Source organism: Tarenaya hassleriana, unplaced genomic scaffold (assembly GCF_000463585.1).
Source record: "Tarenaya hassleriana unplaced genomic scaffold, ASM46358v1 Cleome1, whole genome shotgun sequence".
In the NCBI taxonomy this organism is placed as follows: Eukaryota; Viridiplantae; Streptophyta; class Magnoliopsida; order Brassicales; family Cleomaceae; genus Tarenaya; species Tarenaya hassleriana.
Window position 1 is genome coordinate 8,925,706 of NW_010960187.1, and position 24,977 is coordinate 8,950,682.

The following is a 24,977-nucleotide window of genomic DNA, read 5'->3' on the forward strand; positions in this document are numbered from 1 at the left end:
TCACCGCCTATTTCTCTGCACTTGTCTCTGTTCCTCAGAACTTAAGCGAAAGTAGGCGCAGGTTAATAATCTACGCACCTTTGGTTTACCGTTTACGTTAGTGTTAAACTGACCCGTTTACCGCCAGACCAAAGGTCTGTTACCTGTCCTTTCTGTGTTTTAAAACACGACAATGCATAGTTGAATACACATCAAACATAAAACAGATCAGCCAAAAAAATAGCTTGAAACATAATCCTTTTTTCAAATAATCAATGCATTGAATCTGAAGATGCATAATCCAAAATAAAATCCAGAATCAGATTCGAGTCATTGAAAAAGAAAAGGAAAAAGAAAGTTTCAGCAGTATCCGCCATTATCATCCACTACAAGATCATTTGCAGTTTCCACATATAATCATAAAGGAAGAAACTTTTTCTGAGTTTTCATGAGAATTCCCAGACAACAATGTCTGCGTTGGTTGGTTTGGTGGTTCTTCTCTCGGCCTTACCATGAGCCTTCAGCACCGACGGTCGGATTGTGGAACGACTTGAATTCCCAGAACGTCTTCAAAGAGTATGGCTGTGAGATCGTCACTCCTTCCTCTGTGATCTTCGCTATCTGAAGAGATTTATCCATTTAATCAGATCAATGTATGAAGCTTCAAACAGGACGAAAAGGACCAACTCTAACTAAAATGCAGGTGGAAATCAACTACGATGTTGACAAGATAGCTTACATAGTTAAGTTCCAAATGAAAATGTATGTTAATAGCTATGGAGGGTAAGCATAAATATCCGAGAAACCGGTGAAAACAAACCTGAAGCTTGTTGACAGCTGATCTGTCACGGTACAGAAGCACCCTCATACACTTTTCGAGCAGCTTGACACCGTCTTCAAAGCTGAGGTCCTCGTGCCATTCATCGCGAAGAATAGGCCTCGCAAGATGATTCCCGAACCCAGTGGCAACATGATTGTCCTCAAAACTAACACCAATCATCGATACCTAAAAGAGGAATTGTGGAATGGAAACCAATCCTTGCCATAAATGAAGATCAAATTCGAAGAGAAAATAATAATAGGGTTTACCATCCCCAAATACTTCTCCCCATTTTTTACTCCTCCAAGAACAAGTGTGTTCCACAAAGGGTTGAACTTGTTTCGCCGGTTATACATGACTCGGGTCAGATAGTTGTGAACCTCCTTTGGCCCCAGTGAGTTACCGTCATCCCACATGTTATCATACAAGCTGAAAACAACACCACCGGTGAAAATTATGAGCAAGACGAGCATGAGAAGAGTTCAAAAGGAAAAAAAAATGTACTTTGATAGATTGTTACATGAGTTCATCGAGGTAACGTAGGATCTCCTGAAAGTCACTGATTTCCCCACTGGCGCCGAGAAGAGAGTGCTTCCCGATGGGTTTCATACGCTCGATGCTCTTGTAACGTAACGTGGAGCCATAGGAACCTGTAGTTACAGGAAAAGTTTGAATAAGCAACTAAAGAACTGGGGAAAAACTATTGGTAAGAACGTGATCTGTATCAAACTATCGGTAAAGGAACCAACTTTTCTGATTGTAATTCACTGGGAAAAACAACTGGTAAGATCGTGATCAAATCTGAATCAAACTATCGGTAGGAAGCAACTTTTTATGATTGTAATTTACTGGGAAAAGACTACCCGTAAGATTGTGATCAAATCTGTATCAAACTAAAGAACTGTTTGTAATTTATATTTCCAGTGACCAAAAGAAATCAAGCTCGTACAGCCACAAAATCTCAAACATTCAGATATAAGGCCAGAAATACAAATTTCTCAGCATTTCAAGAAAAGAAACCTAACTTAACTTAAAATTACCATGTTGACCGAAAAACCTCATTTTAGTTTTTCACACAGCCAAGAATTTCAATAAAAGATAATATAATATACTTAGAAACACATTCGCATTGAACAAAAACTAAAAAGGAAGCAAACAATAGTGAGCATCGAACAACTAATACTGCAATCAAATTCATTTCACAGAAAATCCTAATCCTCCCATCAGCAGTTCTTCAGTTCCTATGCAGAAATATATACTGAAAGCCAGTGTTATCAATAGCGTATGGCGGTCCATGGCGTCAAGCAAAATATAGGCAATGATTTTATGGCGGACGCCATGGCATTACAAGGATAAGTGCAAAGAAACCCTAACTTTGAAATTTGGATTGCTTAAGCAAATAAGCCAGTAATTACAAGCGCCAGTAACCCATAACATCACAGAGTGCTGAAACTAAGACGGGATCATACCTCCCATATCAGCAGCCATCAAAATCCCATCTTTGTACTTGATGGCGATCACTGAGGTCCCAGTAACATATGGGTACCTGACGAAAGTATTCAACATAAACCCTAAAAATCAAACCAAGCCCCTGATTCCGCAGAATCGAGAACTCTACTTAGGACAAGAGAGACAGAGAATTTACAGGGTTCTTTGCGTATCAGCATCAGGGTTTGCTGCGGCATTCCCATTTTGCGTCGGAATCGTGAACTTCCCACAGGCAAGTTTGCAGAAATGAAGGTAAAAAAAAAAATCAGAACCCAGAAAAATCAACAAAGAAAATACTGGAAATTTGTTGGTTGATTCGACTTACAGTCATCGTGTCGACGGAAATGATCTGCTGTGGTGAGACAGAGAGAGAGAGAGAGATTGGAACTGGAAGAAACCAAGAAAAGCTTTTTTCGCGATCTGATGTTTTTGTTGTTCGTCTCTTACACTAAGAAGCTTCTGCGTTTTCCCTTTGCTCAAGACACAAAATTGAGTCGGGTCGGGTCCGTTTACCGGGCAACCCGATCCAAACCAAATATCATTAGCCCAAGCCCTACATGGTGGCGGTGCTTAGCCTTACATTATGACGTTCAAATAACAACAATTTTTTTTCTGTGTTTTTTTCATTACTCCCCCCTCCCCCTTCCCCTTCTTTAAAATGGGTTTTTTACGGCCGCAGCTATTTTAGTGTACACCACCGACCCAAAAAAACAAAAATTTTTTTTTCAATTTTAATCCACTTTTCGGTTGAAAAAGTTCGAAATATTTTTTTTTTTATTTTTTACGATCTTTTTACGACTAACATATAACTGATATACAATTAAAATAAGACAGATAATTTTTTTGCCATTTTTTTAGGATTAATTGTAATTTTTTTGCCACCTTTTTTAGAATTAATTACGAATTCGTAATAATAAAATTGTTTTCGAACGGATAAATATCGTATATTCATTAAGAGTAATTTCGTCTTTTAAAAAAAAATTAATGTGTTAAGTTTTTCGGTGGTATAAACTAAAATAGCTGAGCCATGTGCCATTTGAGTAAAAAAACCCCCTTTTTAGAATCGCGTCGCTGACTCGCCTGGAAATTTCGAAACGATGCCGAGCAAAGGACGGACGCGATCAAGCACTGGTAGTTAATTTTTTTCATTTTCCTTTTGGTTTTTACAGTTTTATTGTCTGTTTGGATACTGGCAAAACTGCAGAGGAAAAGCTCCTTCAAATGATTTCAATTCCTCCCTTGCGAGATTTTCATGCCTTCATCATGTTTTGAGGATAAAAATCGCGACTTTTCGTGGTTTTCTCATCTGGGTATCTGCGTTTCATGTCGTTTAGTTCAAAGAACTATAGTATGCATCGGTTCTTTTTAGCATATTTTGCTATTTGTTTGATTATCGCCACCCGACGTTGAACGAATGATCGGGTTTTTCAACCTGGGGTTTAGATCTTTCCAGGATTTCGAGGGATTTTTGAATGAGTTGCAGGACTAGGAACTTCCAAATGAAGGACAAAAGACAAGAAATTCAAACAACAAACTGCTAGTACTTGGATCTCTGTTTGTGTTCGATTTCTGGTTTTTGTATCTTTATGATGTTATATCATCTCCTCCTGAGACAAATGAAAAGTTCAAATCAAGTGGTTCAGGTACTACGGCTTTCAGTTCTTGTCTGTTACTCAGATAGATATACCTAAATATCTGTGATGTTATTTTGTTACTGGTCGGTTATGGGATGGATACTTCAAGCAGAAGAAGTTCAAGTAAGATATTGATTGTTACTCTCAGAGCATTATTGCTTTATCACCAACAGCTGTTGCTTATACTTTGAATCGGGCAATGGCCTATCCTAAAAATCAGAAAGGCGAGTCCTTTGTCTGGCCATTTTGTTCGTCCCTGAATGAAGCTTCACTGGTTCTTTATAAAGACCAAATCCAATAATCTATATCTTTCTTGTGAATTCTGTTTACTTTTCTTTCTGTTAGATACCAGGAGGCTGAGGAAGACTTGGAAGAATATTCACACCGAGCAACCTCAAGAAAAAGAACTCAACAAACTTAAAGAAGCCATTGATGGGGTCTGGCTTTTCTCTAGAAAAGCCACGTTCGGATGTATTGAACAATGCGTACGCTTTGTATCTGCCTAATCAAATGAGTAGTTGTTTTATTCAGGTTCCACCAAAAACAGATGGATGAATCTCGACTTTCCTCATTGGATTGGATTCTTCGTCCGATGCAGAGAAGCTTCGGATTTCGGCTGTGAAATACTTGGAGAGACTAACAAAGGTCTCAAGATTCAACTTGCTTCTCGTGTGTGTCTCGTCTCAACCGATAAAAACGGCACCTCTAATTCGTTAAAGATCCTTCCTTTATCGAATTTCACGTCGCATAAACGATCTTAAATCTGCACATGGTGTGAAATCGACTCAATGCTCTTTTCTTTGTATGAAACTTGCTTGATCAAAACCCATGTTTTGCATATCACTGATATCCACTCAGAAAACCACAAGTCACATCCATCAAAGGTGCTTCCTTAGTTAGATCCATGTTCCATAAACGGCTTTAAAGGCTGAATAGACGCCAGTTTGCTCTGGTTTTTGTTCATATGTTTTCTAATAGACCGAAAACATCACACCAGAGTATTTTCCTCCTTTTTTTTGGTTTAACAGGAAACTGGACTAACAAGATCCCATATGAAGTAATTGTTATATTCTTGTGCCATTCTTGATAAAGTTTTTAGCCGCTGAGACTGAGTTGTTGATGTACATGTACACGCACATGTGTTCTGAAAGTTGGAAGCTTTCTTCTGCGGGTGTATGTAGTAAGATTTTAACTCCTGTGCTGTTGCTTCTGCAATTAGATCGTATCTATTTCCATCTCAATCAATGATACATGGGTCATAATTTTAACCTTTTTTGTCATGTAGATGATTCTCTACCTTGAGAAGAACCACAAACAAAATCGATTGGACATAAGAGGAGGATCAAAAGCAAATGAGGACAGATATCAGAATCGAACAAAAGACTGGTCCTGTTCATGTCAGATCAAGAGAGAGATAGAGAAGAAGAAGAAGAAAATGAAAACAGAACATATGACCCCATCAAAACCAACTGGGTTTTGGCTGAAGGCTGAAATGTTGAACTGTGCTTTGCCTGTTTCGAATTTTCAGTCCAACAGTTGTCTGAAGATCCTCACAAAACCGGAGAAATCGATTTCTGGGTTTTTCGATTACATAGAGAAAAACAACACACGGCACTTCCAAAGAGAAAGATTGAAAAATCGCAAAGTTGATGACTTTTTACTTCAAAATGTGGAGTATTGACCAAACATAGACCAGAGAACCCACAGATCATGAAACTGCCATAACTGTAAGAAAAACTGGAGCAAAAACACAACAGGGAGAAAACACAAGTCTGAGCAAGAGAAACTCAGAAAACAAAGATGGGGGGTTAGACAGGCGTGTATACAACACATACGTACATTTATAGTACGTACATGCATATATACGCCTAAAATCAACCAGGGAGAAACCCTATTTTTTCTAAGAGAACTGTTCTTCGATGGGGCTGAACTCCTCGATCATGTTCTTCTTCTTGTTCATAAATGCGTGGATCTTGGAACAGTTGCAGGGCATGAGCACGCACGAGAGACCAGCTGGTTCGATCTGATGAACATCGCCATTGTTGTTAGTATCATTCCCTGAAACATCAGCGCCGAGTTTCCTGGAGATGACAACCGAGTTAATGACTTCATCTGTCGGATGATAAATCGACAAAACCTCGAAGCCTTTCAGATCACAGGGCTCGACGATTGGATACAGAAACGCCCGAGCTCCATGGGCACTCCTCAACATGAGCACAGCTCCAGGAGCCATGTGTTTCTGCAAATGCTCGATCACTTTCACCTTCTCCGACTTATCCATCCCAACTAAAGCAGCCAAGAACACGACATCGAAGTCCTTCAAGCTCTCTGTAACATCCATGACGTCTGTCGTGTGGAAGAACATGCGCTGAGAGAGGTCGGGATCTGACGAGACCAGACGGGAGGCGAGAGAATTCGCACAAGGGTCAACATCAAAGTTGTGAAAGACCGTGTCTTTGAGATGAAACTTGGCCAAAACAATGGAAGTGAGGGGAAGTGGGCCGGAACCAACGAAAGCCACAGTCTTTGGAGCAGAACAGTCGGAATGTTGTGTCAGGAGATCGAACTCGAGCTTGCTGAGTTTCAGATAGTTTGTGTAATAAGGGAAAACATCCAAATGGTGAAGTGGGTTGTCGTCAAAAGAGGTCAAGATGGAACAGAAGTGGTTTTCTAAATACCCTTCGGCTTCGCCACAGATCTTTATGAGATTTGATCTGATTTCTTGGACTTTGTCACACATCTTGGTGACGTCGATGTTAGGGTTTGGGGGTATGCATGTGGAGACGAGCTCTTTGAACAAGGTGTCGACATTTTCTGAGGGTTTTAGGCTATCGAGCTTCGAGATTTGGTCGTAGAGATTGCAGATTTTGGTCACCAAGTGATCATCTTGGCAACCCATGTCGACACTCTCTGGTTATTTTGGTGTTTGAAAGAGAGAGATCTCAGAAGATTTCTGGTTTATGGGTTTGAACTCTTTCTCTTTGGTCGTGTCGTTATTTATGGGCGTTGATGGGGTCCACATCATTGGTGAAAAAATATTTTTAAAATTTTTGTAATATTTATAGATGTAAAGAATATTGTGGAAAACTATTAGATTTGATTTATATTAATATTTGAGATATTTATATTAATAAAATAAAATAATATGTGTTTATTACCTATAGATATTACACTATTTTGTCGTTGAATAATGAAAATTTTAAAGATTCTACACATATTTCTCTATTATTATTATTATTATCATCGATCATTTTATTAAATAGTACGTAACAAAAATACGAAATAAATCAGTTATAAAACAATAAAAAAACAAAGTAAAAATAAGAACGAAAACATCCATGCTTATATGAGCATTGACGAGGCCCACATCGTCCCAACGAATTTCATATTTAAATTTATAGTTATATATATATATATATATATATATATATATATATATATATACAATAGTGAGCATATATATATATATATATATATATATATATATATATTGAGCTTGGTAATCGAAATAAAATCGTGTAGTCCGAAGTGAAACGAAATTTTGATTCCTTGATATCCTAACTTCTCTTTGTACTTCTTAAAATAAAATCGTTTGTACTAACATGAAAACAGTCCAATATTCCGTGGTCCACGAGAATTTGTATCCAGAGAAAACACTTTCATTATAGAGATTAAAAAAAACGTGACGTAACTATCTGCATATAATATATATATATATATATTAATAGAGCATTTGTTCTAACTTTGTTCCGACTCTTTTCCTAATGTTTCAAAATTCAGAGAGCATGAGCAAGTAAGCCCTACAACATTTAACCCATCAATACATACACGCACACACACATATATATAATGATACATATAGATTTTGTATACACACACGCATGCATGTACATATTGATGGACATGAACTTCTGCGAAACGAGCAATCTCTCTCTATACTATATATATGGAAATTTGACAATGGAAAACAAAAACCGACAAAAGGTATAACTAGAAGAGGTAACAATATTCACCATAAGCAAAAAAAAAAAAAAAAAAAAAAAAAAAAGAAGAGGCATCGATTAAAAAAATTATCACACTCAAGATTAAGTGGGTAACCGGTAAGGAGGAGAGCAAACCTTTTTTAGAATTTAAATTTGAATATTGATTTAGAAAATAACATTCGTATAAACAATGACATACTATATGTGATGGTTTACTGCCGTAGGGCAACTCACCCGACTATATGCATACATGTATATATATGTATTTATGTATGTTATATATGTATATATACATGTATTAAGTTTTTTTTTCACATATTGGGAATTGTAAAAGATCATTGTCCCAATGCGTTTATACATTATAATATTTTTATTATATGCTTTTGGTTGGCTCTCATGATGAGGAATGTTCCAACTTGAGACTATACACGACAGGATGTTGCCATCCTTACAGTTCATGCACACTCGATGGATGAAGTTTAAAGGGGATCCCAAGTTTGAAAAATCAATTTAATTTTACGATCATACATATACGTTTTGAATTTATAATTTCAAAAAATCGACCGAAATAATTTATATTAATGTAAACAATCATATATATCGCAAATATAAAAAGAAAACACAAAAACATTGTAGTAGATTTGTAGTATTATAAACATTGTATTGTGTTTCATCAAAAAAAAAAACATTGTAGTGTGTGTGTATAAAACTACTTTATAAACACAGATTATAACATTTATTAATTTAAATGAAATTTTAGCTTATACTATCATATACAAAGCACAATTTTTTGATATATTGCCAAATTTCTCTAGATTGTATATATATATATATATATATATATACACATGATGAGTATATGTGTTTATGTATGTCTATATATGTATGTGTATAAACGAGTATATTAATATATGTTTATGTATATGTGTGTGTTCGTTTAAATGATATCGTGTGTTAGTGATGATGTTTATTGAGATGAGACTGATATAGATTTATATCTGTAACGCCTTGCAACTATTACAAAATGTCGAAAATGTTCTCACATATCAATACGAAACTTTCGAGCATGTTTTGTATTTATTCACACGCATACCGAAAATTCTTCCGAATTGATCATCCATCATTAGATTGCTTAAGAGTCAGTAAAGTGTTCTCGAGATAGTCAACCGAAAATATAGGTGAACTTTGTTACTATGATTAGCATAACTAATTCTTTTAAATTATCTTAAATCATATAATCTCATATCTATATATACAATCTTCAAATATTTCTTATTTCGGTGCGTTCGATTCATTCATGTATCCCTCTATTATAGTGGTACTCAGAAAACTGCTTTTTATCTGTACCATTTGCACCGGCGAACACTCTCAATTCTCATAATAACTCGGAATATCACAACACCATTCATACATATATTTATATAAGAGAAACAAAAAGTCCTATATTTATATAGGGTTTTTCCTAATTTTGTTGTATGACAAATATACTAATATTCGATAGAGAATGTGTTCCTCCGACGATTTGGTCCACACCCACATATGTTTATTGATTATTGCACAATCTAATAAGGTTTTCAAGTAATGTGTGAAGCTATCTATGGCAAAGCGGCCAACGTGTGGCATGATATAGACCATTACTTTTTTTTTTATAATCCGGAAGTTCACCGAGTCTTTGACCCAACTATATCTCCCAGAGGACCGGGGCAGTCAATGTGAAAACCCCCCCAACCAGGAATCGAACCGCCAACCTCTGAATGTTTTGTACCCAGTTGCTGACCACTCGCCCACAAAACTGTTGGGTGATACAGACCATTACTTGTTTACGTGGCCAATGAAATTGATCCTAAAATTAAATTTGATGCCATGGAACTTTATTATATATTGTTGATAACATTTTATTAAATAAGTTAATTATATTCCATTTACTAACTATCATGTTTTTCCTTCGTTCTTTGTTGTGTTTGCGTCTGATACGGGGTGTTTTAGGGTTAGATTCTAAAGGCATAGATAACAGCTCAACTTATCTCGATTATCCAATTTAATGTTATCACGATCAAATTATTTAAATATTACATATATGTGCGACTCTATTTTGATCCACCAATACATAACAGCCAAACTGTGATTTTCTAAAATAATAAAATTTGGTTAAGACGTAAGATATATATTATGGTGTAATAGCAAACAAAAATACTATTTCTATTTATATATATATATATATATATATATTTCTATATGTGTGTGTATATATACTGTCTCTTGCGTAACTGGATGGCCAAATTAATAATATGCCAAAAAAAGTTTTTGTTCTTTCCAACCTTCAAATCTCACTCACTGTTACTTAGTAAAATCCATGTATTGCACTTGCAAAAAGAATATATTTCAAAAATATCGGAATATTATTAAACAAATGAATTGTAAACATAGATATATAAAAAGGTAACATTTTGGGGTCGTGCCTATGAAATTATCAAAATGCAGTAAGTATTCATTCATTCATGTAATTGTTATATGTTAACTGCTAATTAAAATAAATACTGTTCATTTCGTATGATTTATTATTCGTTAATTGCTAATTAAATAAATATTTATTTATTTATTTTAAAATACTATCCACTTCTTTTATTCCAAAGGGATTGCTTCTCTTTTGCATTCAACGGGAAGCGTCGGAGATTCTTGTTTTGACTTTAAAAATTAAAATTCCTTTTCTGCTTCATTTTCATTGTTTTGTACTTAGGGTTTAGGGTTAGGGATAGGATTGGCTACTGATACATATTAATCCTACATATTATTTAAATTTATTTTATTTGAAATTCAGTTGAATTAACCAGATTATGAAGACAAAATTGTTTATTCTAGATTATCTGTGAGAAAAATAGGAATTTCATGAAGCATCTTAATTTTAAATTTTATATATATATATATATAATATAATAAATTTTATGTTCAATCCCCGTTTTTGGGATTATATATATCATATAAAATGGATGGTATACTTCCGGAGTTAATATATTTCGTGATTTACAATTATCTTATAAACATCACAACTAAAATAGTAAATAGTGTCTCACCATTGAAATTTGACACATAAATGGTTCGAAACTGTTGATACTCATTTCGTTTGTTTTTTGTTTGTAGTTGTTATCTCTAATAACATTTTTTTAATGTCATCGTTAATATCTTTTTTTTATATCTCATAATATATATTTTTTTTATCACCAACAATAAGAGATTTTCTAGATTTAGAAATTACTTTGAATATAAGATCTAAATAATTTATATTGAGAAAATGTGTTCAATAAATCATATACATGTGGGGTTTAATTAATTGTGGCAAAAACTCAAATTAATACACCTAAATTAAATTCATATATAAAATATAAAATTTGATTTGAAAAATATGAACTTTGTTTTTATAATTTTAAGGATATAATTTAAGTGAAATGACATTTTTTTATATTTGTCATATACTAACACAACTAAAATTTAAGAATATGGAGAGACACACGTACATAGGCATATATACGTATATATATATATATATATAGGTTATTTATCTATCATGGCATAGTTGTCCATTATTGCATACATAAAAAAATACTGGCTTAAAGTAATTCCCTGTAAAGGTTTTAAAAGCTTTATATTGGAATGTGAATGGGAATGGCTTCATTCTCGTGGAGATGTAGACATTATTGTGACATTTCCACTCTTCCATATATATATATATATATATATATTACGTTTAATTTGGTTGAATTTATAATTCAGTAAGTACCACTCAAATGAAAAGTGATGATAGATAATCTATAAACTTTTTTACCACATTTCTGTCATATTAAAAATTAGGTTTAACATTTTTGTTTCTACTTATAAAACGAATAAAATGGAATTTGAGTAATATATGACCAAATTAGATAAGAATTTTATTTCAAATAACTTAATCACATTCAAATCAATATAAAAATAACATAATTAAAATCAAATTTGTTTAAAAATGATATTTTTAATTAAAACCCGAATTAAAAACTATAATTTGGAATGAAAATTAAATAAATAAATATATTTTAAAATAAAAATGGAATCAAATTCAGAATATCGATCAGCATTTGAAATTACCATACATTTTACTTATTGTTTGTCTGTAGTGGCATTATTTTATTATTCTTGATATACCATTCATGATAAAAATGAATTTATTGGAGGAGCATGAATGAAAAACATGTTGTCATGTCATCTATTATAATATATATATATATATGTATGTATATATATAATAGTAAAGTTTCTTTTTTTTTAAAAAAAGGAGAAGAAAGTGATGAAAGCAAAAGGTTCCAAGGGGTGAGAAATTGGCCAACTTTCAGCACCAACCAGCTGAGTTCTCACGCGACTACTCGACCTTGAAATTCTATTCTTTTTCCACTTTCGTTGGCCCTTTCTCTTTCCAATAGTATTTCCAAAATAGCTATATGTTTTTTTTATTTAAATATATTTAGGTTTAATTAGTTTTTTTTTATAATCAGGATGGTTCGGTTCTCCGGGCCTTCGGTCCGACTGCATCCACCCTAGGCCTGAGACCAACCTTTATATATGGACAATTTTAGTCAAGAAATTACATCTCTCCCCACCGGTGGAATCGAACCAGGATCTTGAGGATGACTTTGTCACCTCTCACTCAATGGGTCACCAACTGTTGGGTAGGTTTAATTAGGTTAATCTATAACCAAATTCAATATCATTTTTTTCTATGGGACAGCCTTTCTAGAAATACAATAAGAATGGTTATAACATTTCCATCAGAATGAAACAGTAAATTAAGAAATGTATTTTTCTTTGTCAAAATATCTAAAATTTTTGGAAAAAAAAAAATCACAAAAGAATCGAGATAGGAAAAAAAATATTTCTATCCACTAATGGAAAAAAAAAGGAGCGAATTGCGTGAAGAAATTGAGAAACAGTGGCGTAGAATGCATACGACTACTAAACAAGAAATTCAAGGTCCTGTTGAAATAGACATAATATTCTATGTGTTTTCCACACAATTTTATCAAAAATTTAAAATACGAGGTTTTTTTGTGGCTACGTCTCAGTTTGGTTTTGTAAGAATGAATTACGTCAAACAATATCTAAAATCGATAGACATGATTTTTTTAAATTATTTGATTAGATAAAATATTTAAAGGAATTAAATTGATCTTTTTTCTAAAATATAAGTATTTATTGTGAAAAAATAATTAGTCTTATAGCTATTTATAAAATTCTCAATTTTAACTCCATTTTAGTTTTTCACTCATTTGCATGTCCAATTTAATGATTTAACTGTCTTTTTTTTTATATATAAATGGAAGAAATTCCGTTTCTAATTTCGTAATTGAATTTAATTTAGATTCAGACATTTAAAATGCACTATATATATATTTTTTATGTCCTTTTAAAATTAGGTACATTGCTTTAATCGAAATTATCCTGAAACATATAAAACAAAGTTACCGCAACGATTAAGAAAAACCCGTATTGGCCCACTCCGTTATTTAAAAGCCCAATCTTGAAGATGGACTGAACTTGAAATAGCTCGTATGGTTTAGTGATAACCGAGAATCGGTTCGGTACACAAGTTTCGGTTTTGCCTTGTAAATTCAGACCGGTTTATGTTTTGGAAACAACAAAGAACAGTAATTCTCCTTCTCGAATGTCTAAAAACGTCAAAATTGTAGCGGATAGAATCAAAAGTACCAAATTCTAGATTGTAAATTTTTGTTTTTAAGCCGGTTAACCAAATTCCCGATCAAAACGAGATAGATTTCCATTTTTTGATCCGATTGAGCTTGACCCAGTCACCCAGATGAGGTTTTGAATGTCAAAATTTGTCCAATTAGGGTTTATGAAACGGTGTCGTATAGAAATACGGTGTACGTTTCCAAAACGACCGTATTTTTGGATGAACACACATCAAAGACGGATCGATGTCCGCTTGTCTTCTCCTCCGCGGCCCCCTCTGCTTCTCCTTCGCTGCAAATAGAAAACCCTATTTCGCTATCTCCACCAAAACCCTAAACTGTTTCGCCATGGAAGCTCGACAAGAGCTCGACACAACAGAATCGCACATCTCCCAGAGTAGCCCTGATTACCCAAAACCCTTGTCCCCTCCGCCTCCTCCGATCTCGAAAGACCTCGAACTCAGAAGAGCCATGGAAGCTTCTTCGAGATCGAGCCTTTGGAATCTCACGAGAGACGATGTCTTGTACGAAGACGAATGGCTCATTGCCGTGAACAAACCAAAGGGTATCTACTGCGAAGCTGTTCTGTCCTCTGTTCCTCGTGTTGTCGGTGAGTTGCCACTTTATTTTCCAGTATTCGATTATAAGGATCCATCCGGATTCGTAACCACGACTGCTGAAACGTTTTGCACAGAAAAGTTCAAAACTTTGATCATCTGATCGATGGTATACGTCTGGTTTCAGATCCACCGAGTGGCACGGACGAGTTTCATCTTGCGAACAGATTGGACCGCGACACGAGCGGAGTGATGCTGATCACGAAATCTCACAAGGTCGCTGCCAAACTTGTCAAGGCATTCACCGAACACAAGATTAGCAAATCGTACATCGCCCTCTGCATTGCTCCATCTCCGAAATGGGAAAGAATCACGATCCGTTCTGGTCATGGACGATCCAAGCATGGCGCTTGGCGAGTTTACGCTGCATCTGACGTCGGTAGAGTATTGCCTGGTGGGTCAGTGGTACGGGACATGGAGACAACGTTCGAGGTTGTGTCTATAAACAAAACCCTTATCGGTAATGAGTCATCGGAACTCAAGAACGAGGAGGAAGAGAGAGCGGTTGTTGCCGAGAGAGAAGTTGAACTGAACTGTGATGGAGACAGGAACATGGACGAGGTATTGGTCAGGGCGTTCCCACGAAGTGGGAAAACCCATCAGATCAGATTGCATTGTCAGTATTTGGGGATTCCCATTGGAGGAGATGTGAAATACCATGGAGTGTACGAATGTAGAGGAATACCGATTGATGGTCACGAGCTTCATGCCGAAAGCTTATCGTTAGATCATCCGGTTAAAGATCATCGTGTTGTAGTTCGAGCTCCTCTTCCATATTGGGCGAATCCACAGGCCAAATGATGGCTTTTTTTTAGCATTAGAATTGAAGGTCGGATTTTGTTAGATTATTCGGTTTATTCCGGTTTAGCTTGGTTAAACCGGAAATTCCAATATATTCGATTGATGATCAATATTGAATTTGGGTGAGAACTTCTAGCTTGGCTGTTTCATATATGGCCAAGTATGGATCTTTTTGGTTATTTTGTAAATTAGTTATCATAATGCTAAATAAAAAAAGATGTGGGGGTGAAAAGAAAATATAAATTCCGGGTTTAGAATGACAATTGTAAAATAAAGCACGGCAAAGTACGTAAATGCACAAAGTTTTAACTTGTTTCAGTTATTTGAAAGAAACTACGGCATCAAAAATAAATAAAAAATTCCGAATTTAATTTTCTTGAGAATTTCTGAATCATTTTACTTTAATGTTTTCTTGATCAGCAGACCAAGATGTACAAGAATATATTACAATTAGATTAGAGAAAATCTTAAATTAAGAATTTAGGAAAAACTTTTAAGAAAAATATAAAATTTAAATTTTCAGATCAAGATATTTAAATTTTCTACATTCCAACGTTAAAATTTCTCTTATTCCGAAATAAAACATGCTCAAATTTAGTAGAAAATCTCAAAAAAATATAAAATTTTAATTTACAAATAAAAACTTCATAATTTGATTCTATGTTTTAATTTGAAAATTTAAAAAAATATGTATAGAATATGGTTTTTTTTACTAAGTTTATGATTTTTTTATATATACATTTTTTTTTTCGTTAGAGTTACTGCAGAGATGGAAATGATTGATTGTTAGATCAAATTATATTAAACGTATTCGAATCCAAATTCCATTAGAATATGAACATAAGACAAATCTTTATCCGATATCGGATATCCTAAACTCAAACTTATTGGTATATCCCAATACAATCTCGTTTTTATATTAAATTCATTGATGGCGATCCCCACGATATTGGATTCGATTTCACGGGTGGATGAAAATGTAATTTCTGAATCAAAATGATCTATATACAATCCCAGATCTACGGTGGATATAGTTAGTCGGATCAAAAACTCGGAAAACCATCATGGTTATAAAAAAAAAATCATTTATAGCCTAAATAAAAAAACTTATATAAAATATGGATAAATATGAAAAAGGAAAGATATTTTCTTAGTTAAGTTATGGAAATATTTGAAAATCCGAATTCGGAAACAAAAAATGTAACACGTATTTACCATATAACTTTTGGATTAAGTTTGAAAGTTTCAATTGAAACGAATAGGTCCAGACTTTCGGTTAATTTTGATTAACATATCTAATAATTATATTATGCAACATATATTTACAATGAATGATATTATTATTGGGAGAGGATAAACTATATATTGACTGAGATGCCCTCGAAATCTCCCGGTATTTACTGACTGTACCTGACACCCACGAGAGGCACATCGCTGCCCTTATTGATAACGACTCATATTCTGCCACGTGTACTCTCAACCCTTCTTTGCGCCAGCTCTATTCATGAATGAGGCCAATCACGTAATGACGCGTCATTTTCATGACTAGAATTGATGATGTGGCTATGATTGATTAGTCCACGTGGACAACTTGCAACGTAGCGAGCCACGAGAGCGTGGAGTTCACTTGCAGCTCCTCCGGTATATAATATATCTCTCGGCTTTTCTACAGAAGCAGTGTCGCTCTCGGGGGAAAAGCTCCGATCTGAGTTTTAGCAATGGCGAAACTAAACACTAGTTTCCTATCTCTCATGCTCCTCGGCCTTGTAGCGATCGCCGCCGCTGAAGTTTTCTTTGAGGAGCGATTCGATGGTACATTCTCTCTCTTTCTCCCTTTCTCTCTCTGTACGTATATTTGTTAATTGGAGTGCGATTGCGATATCGATTCGTGTTTTGACAAGACGATACTACGAGATAAGGATCCGTTGTTCGGTCATTCACCGATCTCCTTGTTTTTGATCGGTGGAAGTGTCCGAAATGTTTGATTGGGTGAAATGAGGACGAATGTGTAGTAGATCTATGAGTTCGTGGTTTCTGGTTTTTTTGTTAAGGTTCTCTAATGTGAAAATTCCGGTGAATGTTACGGAATTAGCTGCCAACTTATGGTAACTACCTTGTATTTGGGAGGTTATGGAATGATACATTTGATGATCATTGTTACTGACATGGTCATCTGCTGAAATGTATGGAGTTTTTTTTTTGTTAACTCGTATGGAGTTTTCTTTATACTAATGATCTTATTTCTTTAGTCACCAAATGTGTTAACGTTGAAAGTTTCTGCTTTGATCTTATGATCTGGAGCTTGCATTGTTCCGTTTTCAGCCGTATGTGTGAGAGCCTTTGGTGTATGAAGTAGGCTGATTTGTTCATTCGAACGTTTTGTATCTAGTGAATGACTCTGAGGCTTGGGTTCTTACATGATATGCAATCCGCCATTACTCATGGTCTAATGTGTGTTTCGCTTTGTTACCTTTCTTTTCTCTATTTCTGAAGATGGTTGGGAGAACAAGTGGGTTAAATCCGACTGGAAGAAAGATGAGAACACTGCTGGGGAGTGGAACCACACATCGGGCAAATGGTTCGGTGATGTTAATGACAAAGGTGCCTTTCTGGAGTAAAAATATCTCATTGGCTTTGTGCTGTATTTATATCGCCATGTCAATGATGTGTTACAAATGACACTGTGTTGCAGGTATCCAGACTAGCGAGGACTACAGGTTCTATGCAATTTCAGCTGAATTCCCTGAATTCAGCAACAAGGATAAGACCCTAGTGTTCCAATTCTCTGTCAAGCATGAGCAGAAGCTTGACTGTGGTGGTGGATACATGAAGCTGCTCAGTGGTGATATTGACCAGAAGAAATTCGGTGGAGACACCCCGTACAGGTGTGTTTCGTATCTCTGATTTCTCTTTTATAATCATCTGTATGTCCGCATCCACCTTAACTTGTTCTTCATCTTTGTTTATCTGCAGCATCATGTTTGGTCCCGACATCTGTGGCTACAGCACAAAGAAAGTGCATGCCATCCTGACCTACAACGAAACAAACCACCTTATCAAGAAGGAGGTCCCATGTGAGACGGACCAGCTCACTCATGTGTACACGTTCATCCTCCGCCCAGATGCTACTTACAGTATTCTCATTGACAATGTGGAGAAGCAAACTGGCAGCCTGTACTCTGACTGGGATCTCCTCCCGCCAAAGAAAATCAAAGACCCCGAAGCCAAAAAGGTGGTTTACTAATATATTTGCTGTATAAGTTGCATTTTCTATCTGCTCTGTGGTTAAATTATTCGTGATCAGTGAAACGGCGAATATCTATCATGGGCCAAATTGCAGAATAACCCCTCTAGATCATAAAGCTGCATTTTATTGAGTTACAAAATATATGCTGATATCTACTATACTATTGACTATCCTCTTGACAGCCCGAGGATTGGGATGAGAAAGAGTACATTCCTGATCCGGAAGACAAGAAACCAGAGGGATACGATGATATCCCTAAGGAAATCCCGGATGCTGATGCGAAGAAGGTTAGATCTCTGTTTTAGATGATGTGAGAACGATACGGATATTTTGCTGATCTATCTTCACTGATTTTGCTTTGTGTACTCTCTGGTAGCCTGATGACTGGGATGATGAGGAAGATGGTGAATGGACTGCCCCAACTGTCCCCAACCCCGAGTACAAGGGTGAATGGAAGCCCAAGGTTTGTAGAATTTGCTTTCAGAAAGTATATCAATCATAATCGACTTTGTGCTACTCATTATGTGTGTCATATTACACCGCAGAAAATCAAGAACCCCAACTACAAGGGCAAGTGGAAGGCTCCCATGATTGACAACCCTGGTATTTTTCTCTCCTTACCTTCTTAAGTGCCCCAAATTTTATCTGTATAACAAGAAATTTCTCTATACGTTATTTCTGTACGCAGACTTCAAGGATGACCCAGACCTCTATGTCTACCCGAAATTGAAGTATGTTGGAGTTGAATTATGGCAGGTAATCATATTTTCTTTTCCGCCACTTGTCATCTCTCACCGTTATCATCTCTTAAACACGACCTATTGCATTTTTTCGTGTCAGGTGAAATCTGGATCTTTGTTTGACAACATCTTGGTCTGCGATGACCCAGAGTACGCCAAGAAGTTTGCCGAGGAAACATGGGGCAAGCACAAAGATGTATGTTGGCTACATTGCGTATCCTGACTCGCTATTTCTCAAATACCCATCTCCATTTTTTCTTATGATTACTTATCGGAGCAAATTCCATAAACTGGTTTTACAGGCTGAGAAGGCAGCTTTCGAGGAGGCTGAGAAGAAGAGAGAGGAAGAGGTAACTTCGGCCCGACTAAACATCCTCTCCAATCCACGTTTTTTCTTTAGAATATACTTAGTGTTAGGAATCCTAACTGAGATATCGGATGTTGAGAGACCTTGTCCAAGTGGACAAGGAAGGAGATGACTCAATTCCGTTTGAGAAACCATCGAATTTACATAAATCAAAACTCAATTCTGTTTTTCTGGTGATATTTCGTAAACCACAGGAATCCAAGGATAGTCCAGCCGAGTCGGACGTAAGTCTTCTTGCAGCACTCTTCTGTCTGCCACTATATCTCTGGATATGTGTTGTTCTCTCCGTTTCCATAAAGTGTATGAAGTTGTGGGTGTTTGTTTGCATTGTTTGACGCATCAGGCTGACGATGATGGAGAGGATGATGATAAGGAAGGAGATGACTCCGACAACGAATCTAAAGCTGAGGAGACCAAACTGGAAGAAGCAGAGGAGGACGCCTCCGACAAGAAGGAAGAAGATGCTGCCCATGTATGTTCTCCTCCTTTTTTTCTTACAAAAATAAGACTGGTTTCCCTGTTTTGAAAAAGAGAGCCTTTGTGACGTGGGTGATATTTACTGTGCAGGACGAGCTCTGAGCAAAACCATTGTGACCCAAAGTTTTCAAGTCACCTTCTTGTTCTGTTTTAGTTATCTTCAGAAATATGTTAGCTCTAGTTTCCCTGTTTTGTCAGATGATGAGAAACAACAGCATGGCGATTCTTCTATATCAACTAAACCATTATGAGATTTGCGTGACTGATTGATGAATCTTGAGATTTTGTTATGTTTCTCAGAATCAGAATCGTATCATCAGATTTTGAGAGATCTGTTAAAATTTTCAATGCTTGAAAGTGTGTGCGTGTGCGCCTGCGTGTGTTTAACTTCATGACTATGATCAATTCGAAACGAGTTGATTTACAAAGATTGTGAAGTCTGATTGGATTTGAAATATCCGAATTTTTTTGTATCCATAAAATTGATCAAAAACGGATGATTCTTCCGTCCGAACAAAATATGGAAAATCGAGTTGCCCAAAGCAAAAATTATCCGTACATCTTCGATTATTATTATTATTATTGTTTTGTACATCGAATGATATCCAAACATTATCTCCAGAAAATCCATAAAACTGGCACTAAGTTTGGTTAAAATCAACACAAAAAAAAAAAAGCTGATTAAAAGATGCGTTTTTATTTTTTCGGGCTCTTCACTATCAGGACAGGACAGTTCACGTTCTGTGCACAGTGGTTGCTCACGCTTCCCAGAAATGCCCTTTCAAAACACCGAAAAGAAATACAACACATTGTCACATGGCAAATCCGTAATTAAGCTTAAATCGGTTATAATCTCTTTGAAAAAAGCAAAGAACATATTTTATCATGGGCCTTACCTCTTGATGGGCCCATATCCATGAGAGCCCATTACAAGAACATCGGGCTTCAGCTTCTCCGCCACACCACATATGACGTCCCTCGGATCACCATCCTCCACTCTCGTCTCCACCCGAACCTAAAGGCCAAAACCGTCATTTAACGAAACCCTTTCAGTTAAATACCGAATATACCCCTATCAGAACGGGGTTTATCACGGTCGGCGGCACTTACGTTAGGAGCCACCTGTTCGCAGAGTCTCTTCGCTTTGACCAACACAGAGCTTGCCACGTCATTGTTGTATTTCTGCATTGACGCCATCACTTCCGGCGAAAACAAATACCCTGAAACATTACCCAAATTTACAAGAAATGCCATGGAACCTTGTTCTTAATCAGATTGCCATATTGATTTCAAAACCGGTTATTAATTTGGCACGGTATAGGAGAAGAATCGGTCAAACCGTCTCTAGACCGGAATAATATAGAGTACCGGAAATGCCCCCGGAGAAGGAACGAGAATTACCGGTGCCGTCCATGGAGCCGTAAAGGTATCTGGGAGGTTTGGAGTAGAGAAGGAGAAGGGTGTCATTGGAATCTGCAGAAATAATGTTATTCAGACACCATGAGAGGGCGTTCATGCTCTCGTCTCCTTCGTCGACGGCCACGAGAATCGTCCTCTCCTTCGCTGCCACGTCGTCGCTCATATCTTCCGGTTTGATCGGACGGTCCAGAATATTCCGGTGAATGTCTTTCTTTCTTTTTCTGTGTGTATTCGGGGTTTATACGAGAAGCGTTTTTATAGTTAGACGGGTTTGATCCATTCAAGAATCCTGTTGGCGGTTTCCTGTATTTTTTTTTATTAATGGTTTTCAAGACAATGGGCCTTTTTCTTCGTCTTTTTTTTTTTTGCAAAAGATATTTTATAATTTTGTCGGGTTTTCGCCTTTTTTTAATCATTTAGGATACTGTCTACTGCAATCATTTATTGTTGGAAGGATAGGAATTAGGATGCTTACTTGAAATCAACTATCAATATTTATTCTATTATTTTTATATTTTAATTTATAATTTATTTTTTTATTAAAAAATATTTTATTTGAATTTTACTAATTAATATTCAAGTAATTTGATTTTAAAAATTATATTGAATTATTTCTTATATTAATTCTAATTTAAATTCAAACCATATATTTCGGAGCAGTTAAAATTTTTATGATTTTATTACAAATCAACCATGTATCCCTTCTGTAATTATTCTCGTATTTATCCTTGCAATATCTCATCTTATTGGAACTTGGTTCTAAACTTTTATTGGGCTTTGCTCTTTAAGTGTTTATATTTATTGTATTGGACTTCACATTAAATTTGGACCCACATCTTAACTTTATTAGGCGCTAAAATACAAGTTTTTCTATTTATCCAAATATAGTTTTAGAATGGTGAATATTTTCCATAGTATTTTTTTCTTCGAATTTTACTCATGAACTAGGCGAGTTGTTATATATATATATATAAAGATCCTGAATGATCTAGACTCAAAATCAAATCAATGGTCGTTTTATATTATTATGCGTAATCGAATACCGTATAACATTTTTTTTATAATCAAATATCGTGAATCAAGATCTAGACTAATTTTAGGGTCGAATGCTAGTTATATGATTTAGAATGTAGACCCTTTCCTAAATTTGAGATTCGAATTCATAACGAGATTGACGCTTTGCGTTCTAATTCACCGATTAAATTATCCAAATTTAGGTAATATCGTATAACGTTATTAGCCGCATTTGATATATATTTTGGATATTGGTTAGAGTTATTTCATACTTGATGGCAATATCTTCATTCAAATCTTAGTCGATTAGTTAGTGGGTTACCCCAATACATGTGGAGATTGACACACATTTTTTTTTGTTAGAACATATTTCACAGCATAAAAACATATTAACCCATCTGATGGAGTCTTCAGCAAACTTGACGGAGGTTCAGAGTCTCAGACATGTGTTGATGATGTGGATGAAAGAGAAGTTTCCAAAGCTTCTAGGTCATTCCAAGGGTTCAAGGCAGAGGACTAACAGAGAGATGAAACGGTGTCGTTAGTGTTAATGGCAATATAGTAATTTTGTAAGCCCATAATATGAGGGTATTAGGGTGGTATTTTCATTCGTGTATTCTTTTTTTTTTTATACCATTGAAGAACTGCTATCATACAATCTTTCAGATCGGACTTTCGTCGCGAATCTGAGAAAACCCTTCGTGTGGTATTTTTATCCGTGTATTCTTCTTCATGTTCTTTTCTCCTGAGATGGCTATGAGAGATTTCTCTCTTGCGTCGGTCTTTTTCGGCGACTTTCACCGGAAGGTTCTTCTCTCCGAACAGTATTAATATAAATCCGGCCCTCCTCTTCCCGAGACGTAGGCCCAAACAAAGCTCGGTAACCGAACTCGTTATATCCTGTGTCTTTTACATTTTTTGCTCGTTCTTCGTTTTTCCGGTGAGATTCGAGTGTTTAATCGAAAGATCTTCGGCTCAAACCACTGCACCATCTAATGGAAGGAGATCCTACTGATATCTTCTTGTTGCTATCTTTAGCATTATTCTCCCATATCATCTCCCGATTCTTAGCTATTTAGTTGTTATAAGTTGCTGTCATATATTTGTATATATACGTTGTATACTTAATGATAATATACAAGGAAACCATTTCCCTATCTCTGTCGCATATGGTATCAGAAGCCCCTGGTTTCATAGACATTTTTTTTTTCTTCTTAATCCCAGCTTTCAATGGCCACCGCCGGCACCACATCCACCAACTCTCCAACCGTAAATGACACGGTTCATGCCTACAACCCTGATGACTCTTCGGCTCCGCTGATCAACATCAACGTGACTAATGTCACCAAATTGTCTGCCACAAACTATCTAACGTGGAGCCTCCAGCTACGCTCCCTCCTCCAAGGCTATAATCTAGCCGATTTCCTGGATGCCGACAAAGCTGTCTCGGCCACTGTCACCGCCAATGGCACTACCAAAGACAATCCCGCGTTTGCTGCTTGGTTCCGTCAAGATAGGCTCATCTTCTCAGCCATCCTCGGATCCATCACCACCTCCTGTCAAGCCCTCATTGCTCGTTGCAACTCCACAAGTGAAGCATGGTCCGTTCTTGCAGCAACTTATGGGAGATCTAGTCGCGGACATATAAAACAGATCAAAGACAATATGAGAAGGTTCACCAAAGGCAACAAATCGATCGATGACTACATGCACTTCTTCAAGATCAAGGCCGACGAATTGGCCCTTCTCGGCAAGCCTATCGACCACGAAGATCTAGTTGATCTCATTCTTTCCGGCATCGGCGAAGAATTTCGATCTGTTAAAGATGCCATCAATGCCCGTGACCTGCCGATTCCTTTTGTGGAACTTCATGAGAGGCTACTCAATCATGAGTCAGCCATTCTTAGCTCCGACACTGCTGCCTCCATTCTTCCCGTCACTGCTCATAACACGCAGACCCGCAATCCTCCATCTCAGAGATCTCACTGGAATTCTTCCCTTTGCATTTTCAGGTGAAAGATCTCGCAACGGGGGCACCTCTCACAACGGGACTTCTTAGAGACGGCGTGTATGAGTGGCCGACTATCCCACCTCCTGTCTCACAACCCTCTTCCAATGCACTTTCCAAAATAAAAACCACGTTGCTTGAGTGGCACTCTAGATTAGGCCACCCATCAACCGAGGTCTTGCGTCGAGTTATTCATAAGTTTTCTCTCCCATTGTCTTCCCCGTCTCAAAAAGATTTGCTTTGTCACCCATGTTCTATTAATAAGAGTCACAAGTTACCTTTTGCAACATCAACCCTTCAATCATTTCGCCCCTTAGAGTTTATTTTTTCGGATGTATGGAGTTCACCTATCGAATCGTTAGATGGCCTCAAATACTATGTGATCTTTGTCGACCACTACACCCGGTATACATGGTTCTTCCCTCTCAAACGAAAGTCCCAAGTCATTGATATTTTTCCCAAATTCAAAGCCTTAGTTGAAAACCGATTTAACCACAAAATCCAAACACTTTACTCGGATAATGGCGGGGAATACATCGCCCTCCGTTCCCTCTTATCCTCTCAAGGCATATCTCACCTCACAACGCCTCCCCATACACCCGAACATAATGGTGTTTCCGAACGGAAACATCGTCACATTATGGAAACGGGACTCACTCTTCTCACCCA

General features: G+C 36.4%; 6 protein-coding genes across 9 annotated transcripts; 3 read left to right on the forward strand and 3 right to left on the reverse strand.

Moving 5' to 3' along the window:
• Positions 1-238: 238 nt before the first annotated feature.
• On the reverse strand, positions 239-2,750 carry LOC104820626 (proteasome subunit beta type-4-like). Its single transcript, XM_010551144.1, has 7 exons — positions 2,613-2,750; positions 2,445-2,509; positions 2,269-2,345; positions 1,320-1,449; positions 1,069-1,228; positions 800-985; positions 239-600 (listed from the first exon to the last, which is right to left on the reverse strand). Exons 1-7 carry the CDS (start codon positions 2,616-2,618, stop codon positions 487-489), a joined length of 738 nt encoding a protein of 245 aa, XP_010549446.1. The 5' UTR covers positions 2,619-2,750; the 3' UTR covers positions 239-486.
• A 577-nt stretch (positions 2,751-3,327) lies between these two features.
• On the forward strand, positions 3,328-5,618 carry LOC104820638. Of its 4 annotated transcripts, none has more exons than XM_010551196.2 (5): positions 3,328-3,418; positions 4,267-4,805; positions 4,950-4,978; positions 5,073-5,094; positions 5,207-5,618. In XM_010551196.2, the coding sequence occupies exons 2-5, from the start codon at positions 4,710-4,712 to the stop codon at positions 5,600-5,602; spliced, it is 543 nt and encodes a 180-aa protein (XP_010549498.1). In that variant the 5' UTR covers positions 3,328-3,418; positions 4,267-4,709; the 3' UTR covers positions 5,603-5,618. The 4 variants fall into 4 exon arrangements, with proteins under 4 accessions (XP_010549498.1, XP_010549482.1, XP_010549507.1 ...); XM_010551180.2 differs by having other exon boundaries at positions 3,331-4,358; positions 4,453-4,805; XM_010551205.2 differs by having other exon boundaries at positions 3,331-3,930.
• On the reverse strand, positions 5,552-6,899 carry LOC104820632 (nicotianamine synthase 3-like). Its single transcript, XM_010551159.1, has one exon. The coding sequence runs from the start codon at positions 6,818-6,820 to the stop codon at positions 5,822-5,824; it is 999 nt and encodes a 332-aa protein (XP_010549461.1). The 5' UTR covers positions 6,821-6,899; the 3' UTR covers positions 5,552-5,821.
• A 6,932-nt stretch (positions 6,900-13,831) lies between these two features.
• LOC104820665 (RNA pseudouridine synthase 1) lies at positions 13,832-15,153 on the forward strand. Its single transcript, XM_010551219.2, has 2 exons — positions 13,832-14,228; positions 14,363-15,153. Exons 1-2 carry the CDS (start codon positions 13,865-13,867, stop codon positions 15,034-15,036), a joined length of 1,038 nt encoding a protein of 345 aa, XP_010549521.1. The 5' UTR covers positions 13,832-13,864; the 3' UTR covers positions 15,037-15,153.
• A 1,553-nt stretch (positions 15,154-16,706) lies between these two features.
• On the forward strand, positions 16,707-20,169 carry LOC104820667 (calreticulin-1). The gene is made up of 13 exons (XM_010551233.2): positions 16,707-16,848; positions 17,530-17,637; positions 17,729-17,921; positions 18,010-18,268; positions 18,466-18,570; positions 18,660-18,746; positions 18,829-18,886; positions 18,972-19,039; positions 19,124-19,219; positions 19,326-19,373; positions 19,585-19,614; positions 19,734-19,862; positions 19,958-20,169. The coding sequence occupies exons 1-13, from the start codon at positions 16,755-16,757 to the stop codon at positions 19,967-19,969; spliced, it is 1,287 nt and encodes a 428-aa protein (XP_010549535.1). The 5' UTR covers positions 16,707-16,754; the 3' UTR covers positions 19,970-20,169.
• Positions 20,170-20,400: 231 nt separating this feature from the next.
• LOC104820675 (universal stress protein A-like protein) lies at positions 20,401-21,544 on the reverse strand. The gene is made up of 4 exons (XM_010551238.2): positions 21,269-21,544; positions 20,978-21,087; positions 20,764-20,882; positions 20,401-20,645 (listed from the first exon to the last, which is right to left on the reverse strand). Exons 1-4 carry the CDS (start codon positions 21,447-21,449, stop codon positions 20,564-20,566), a joined length of 492 nt encoding a protein of 163 aa, XP_010549540.1. The 5' UTR covers positions 21,450-21,544; the 3' UTR covers positions 20,401-20,563.
• Positions 21,545-24,977: the final 3,433 nt, after the last annotated feature.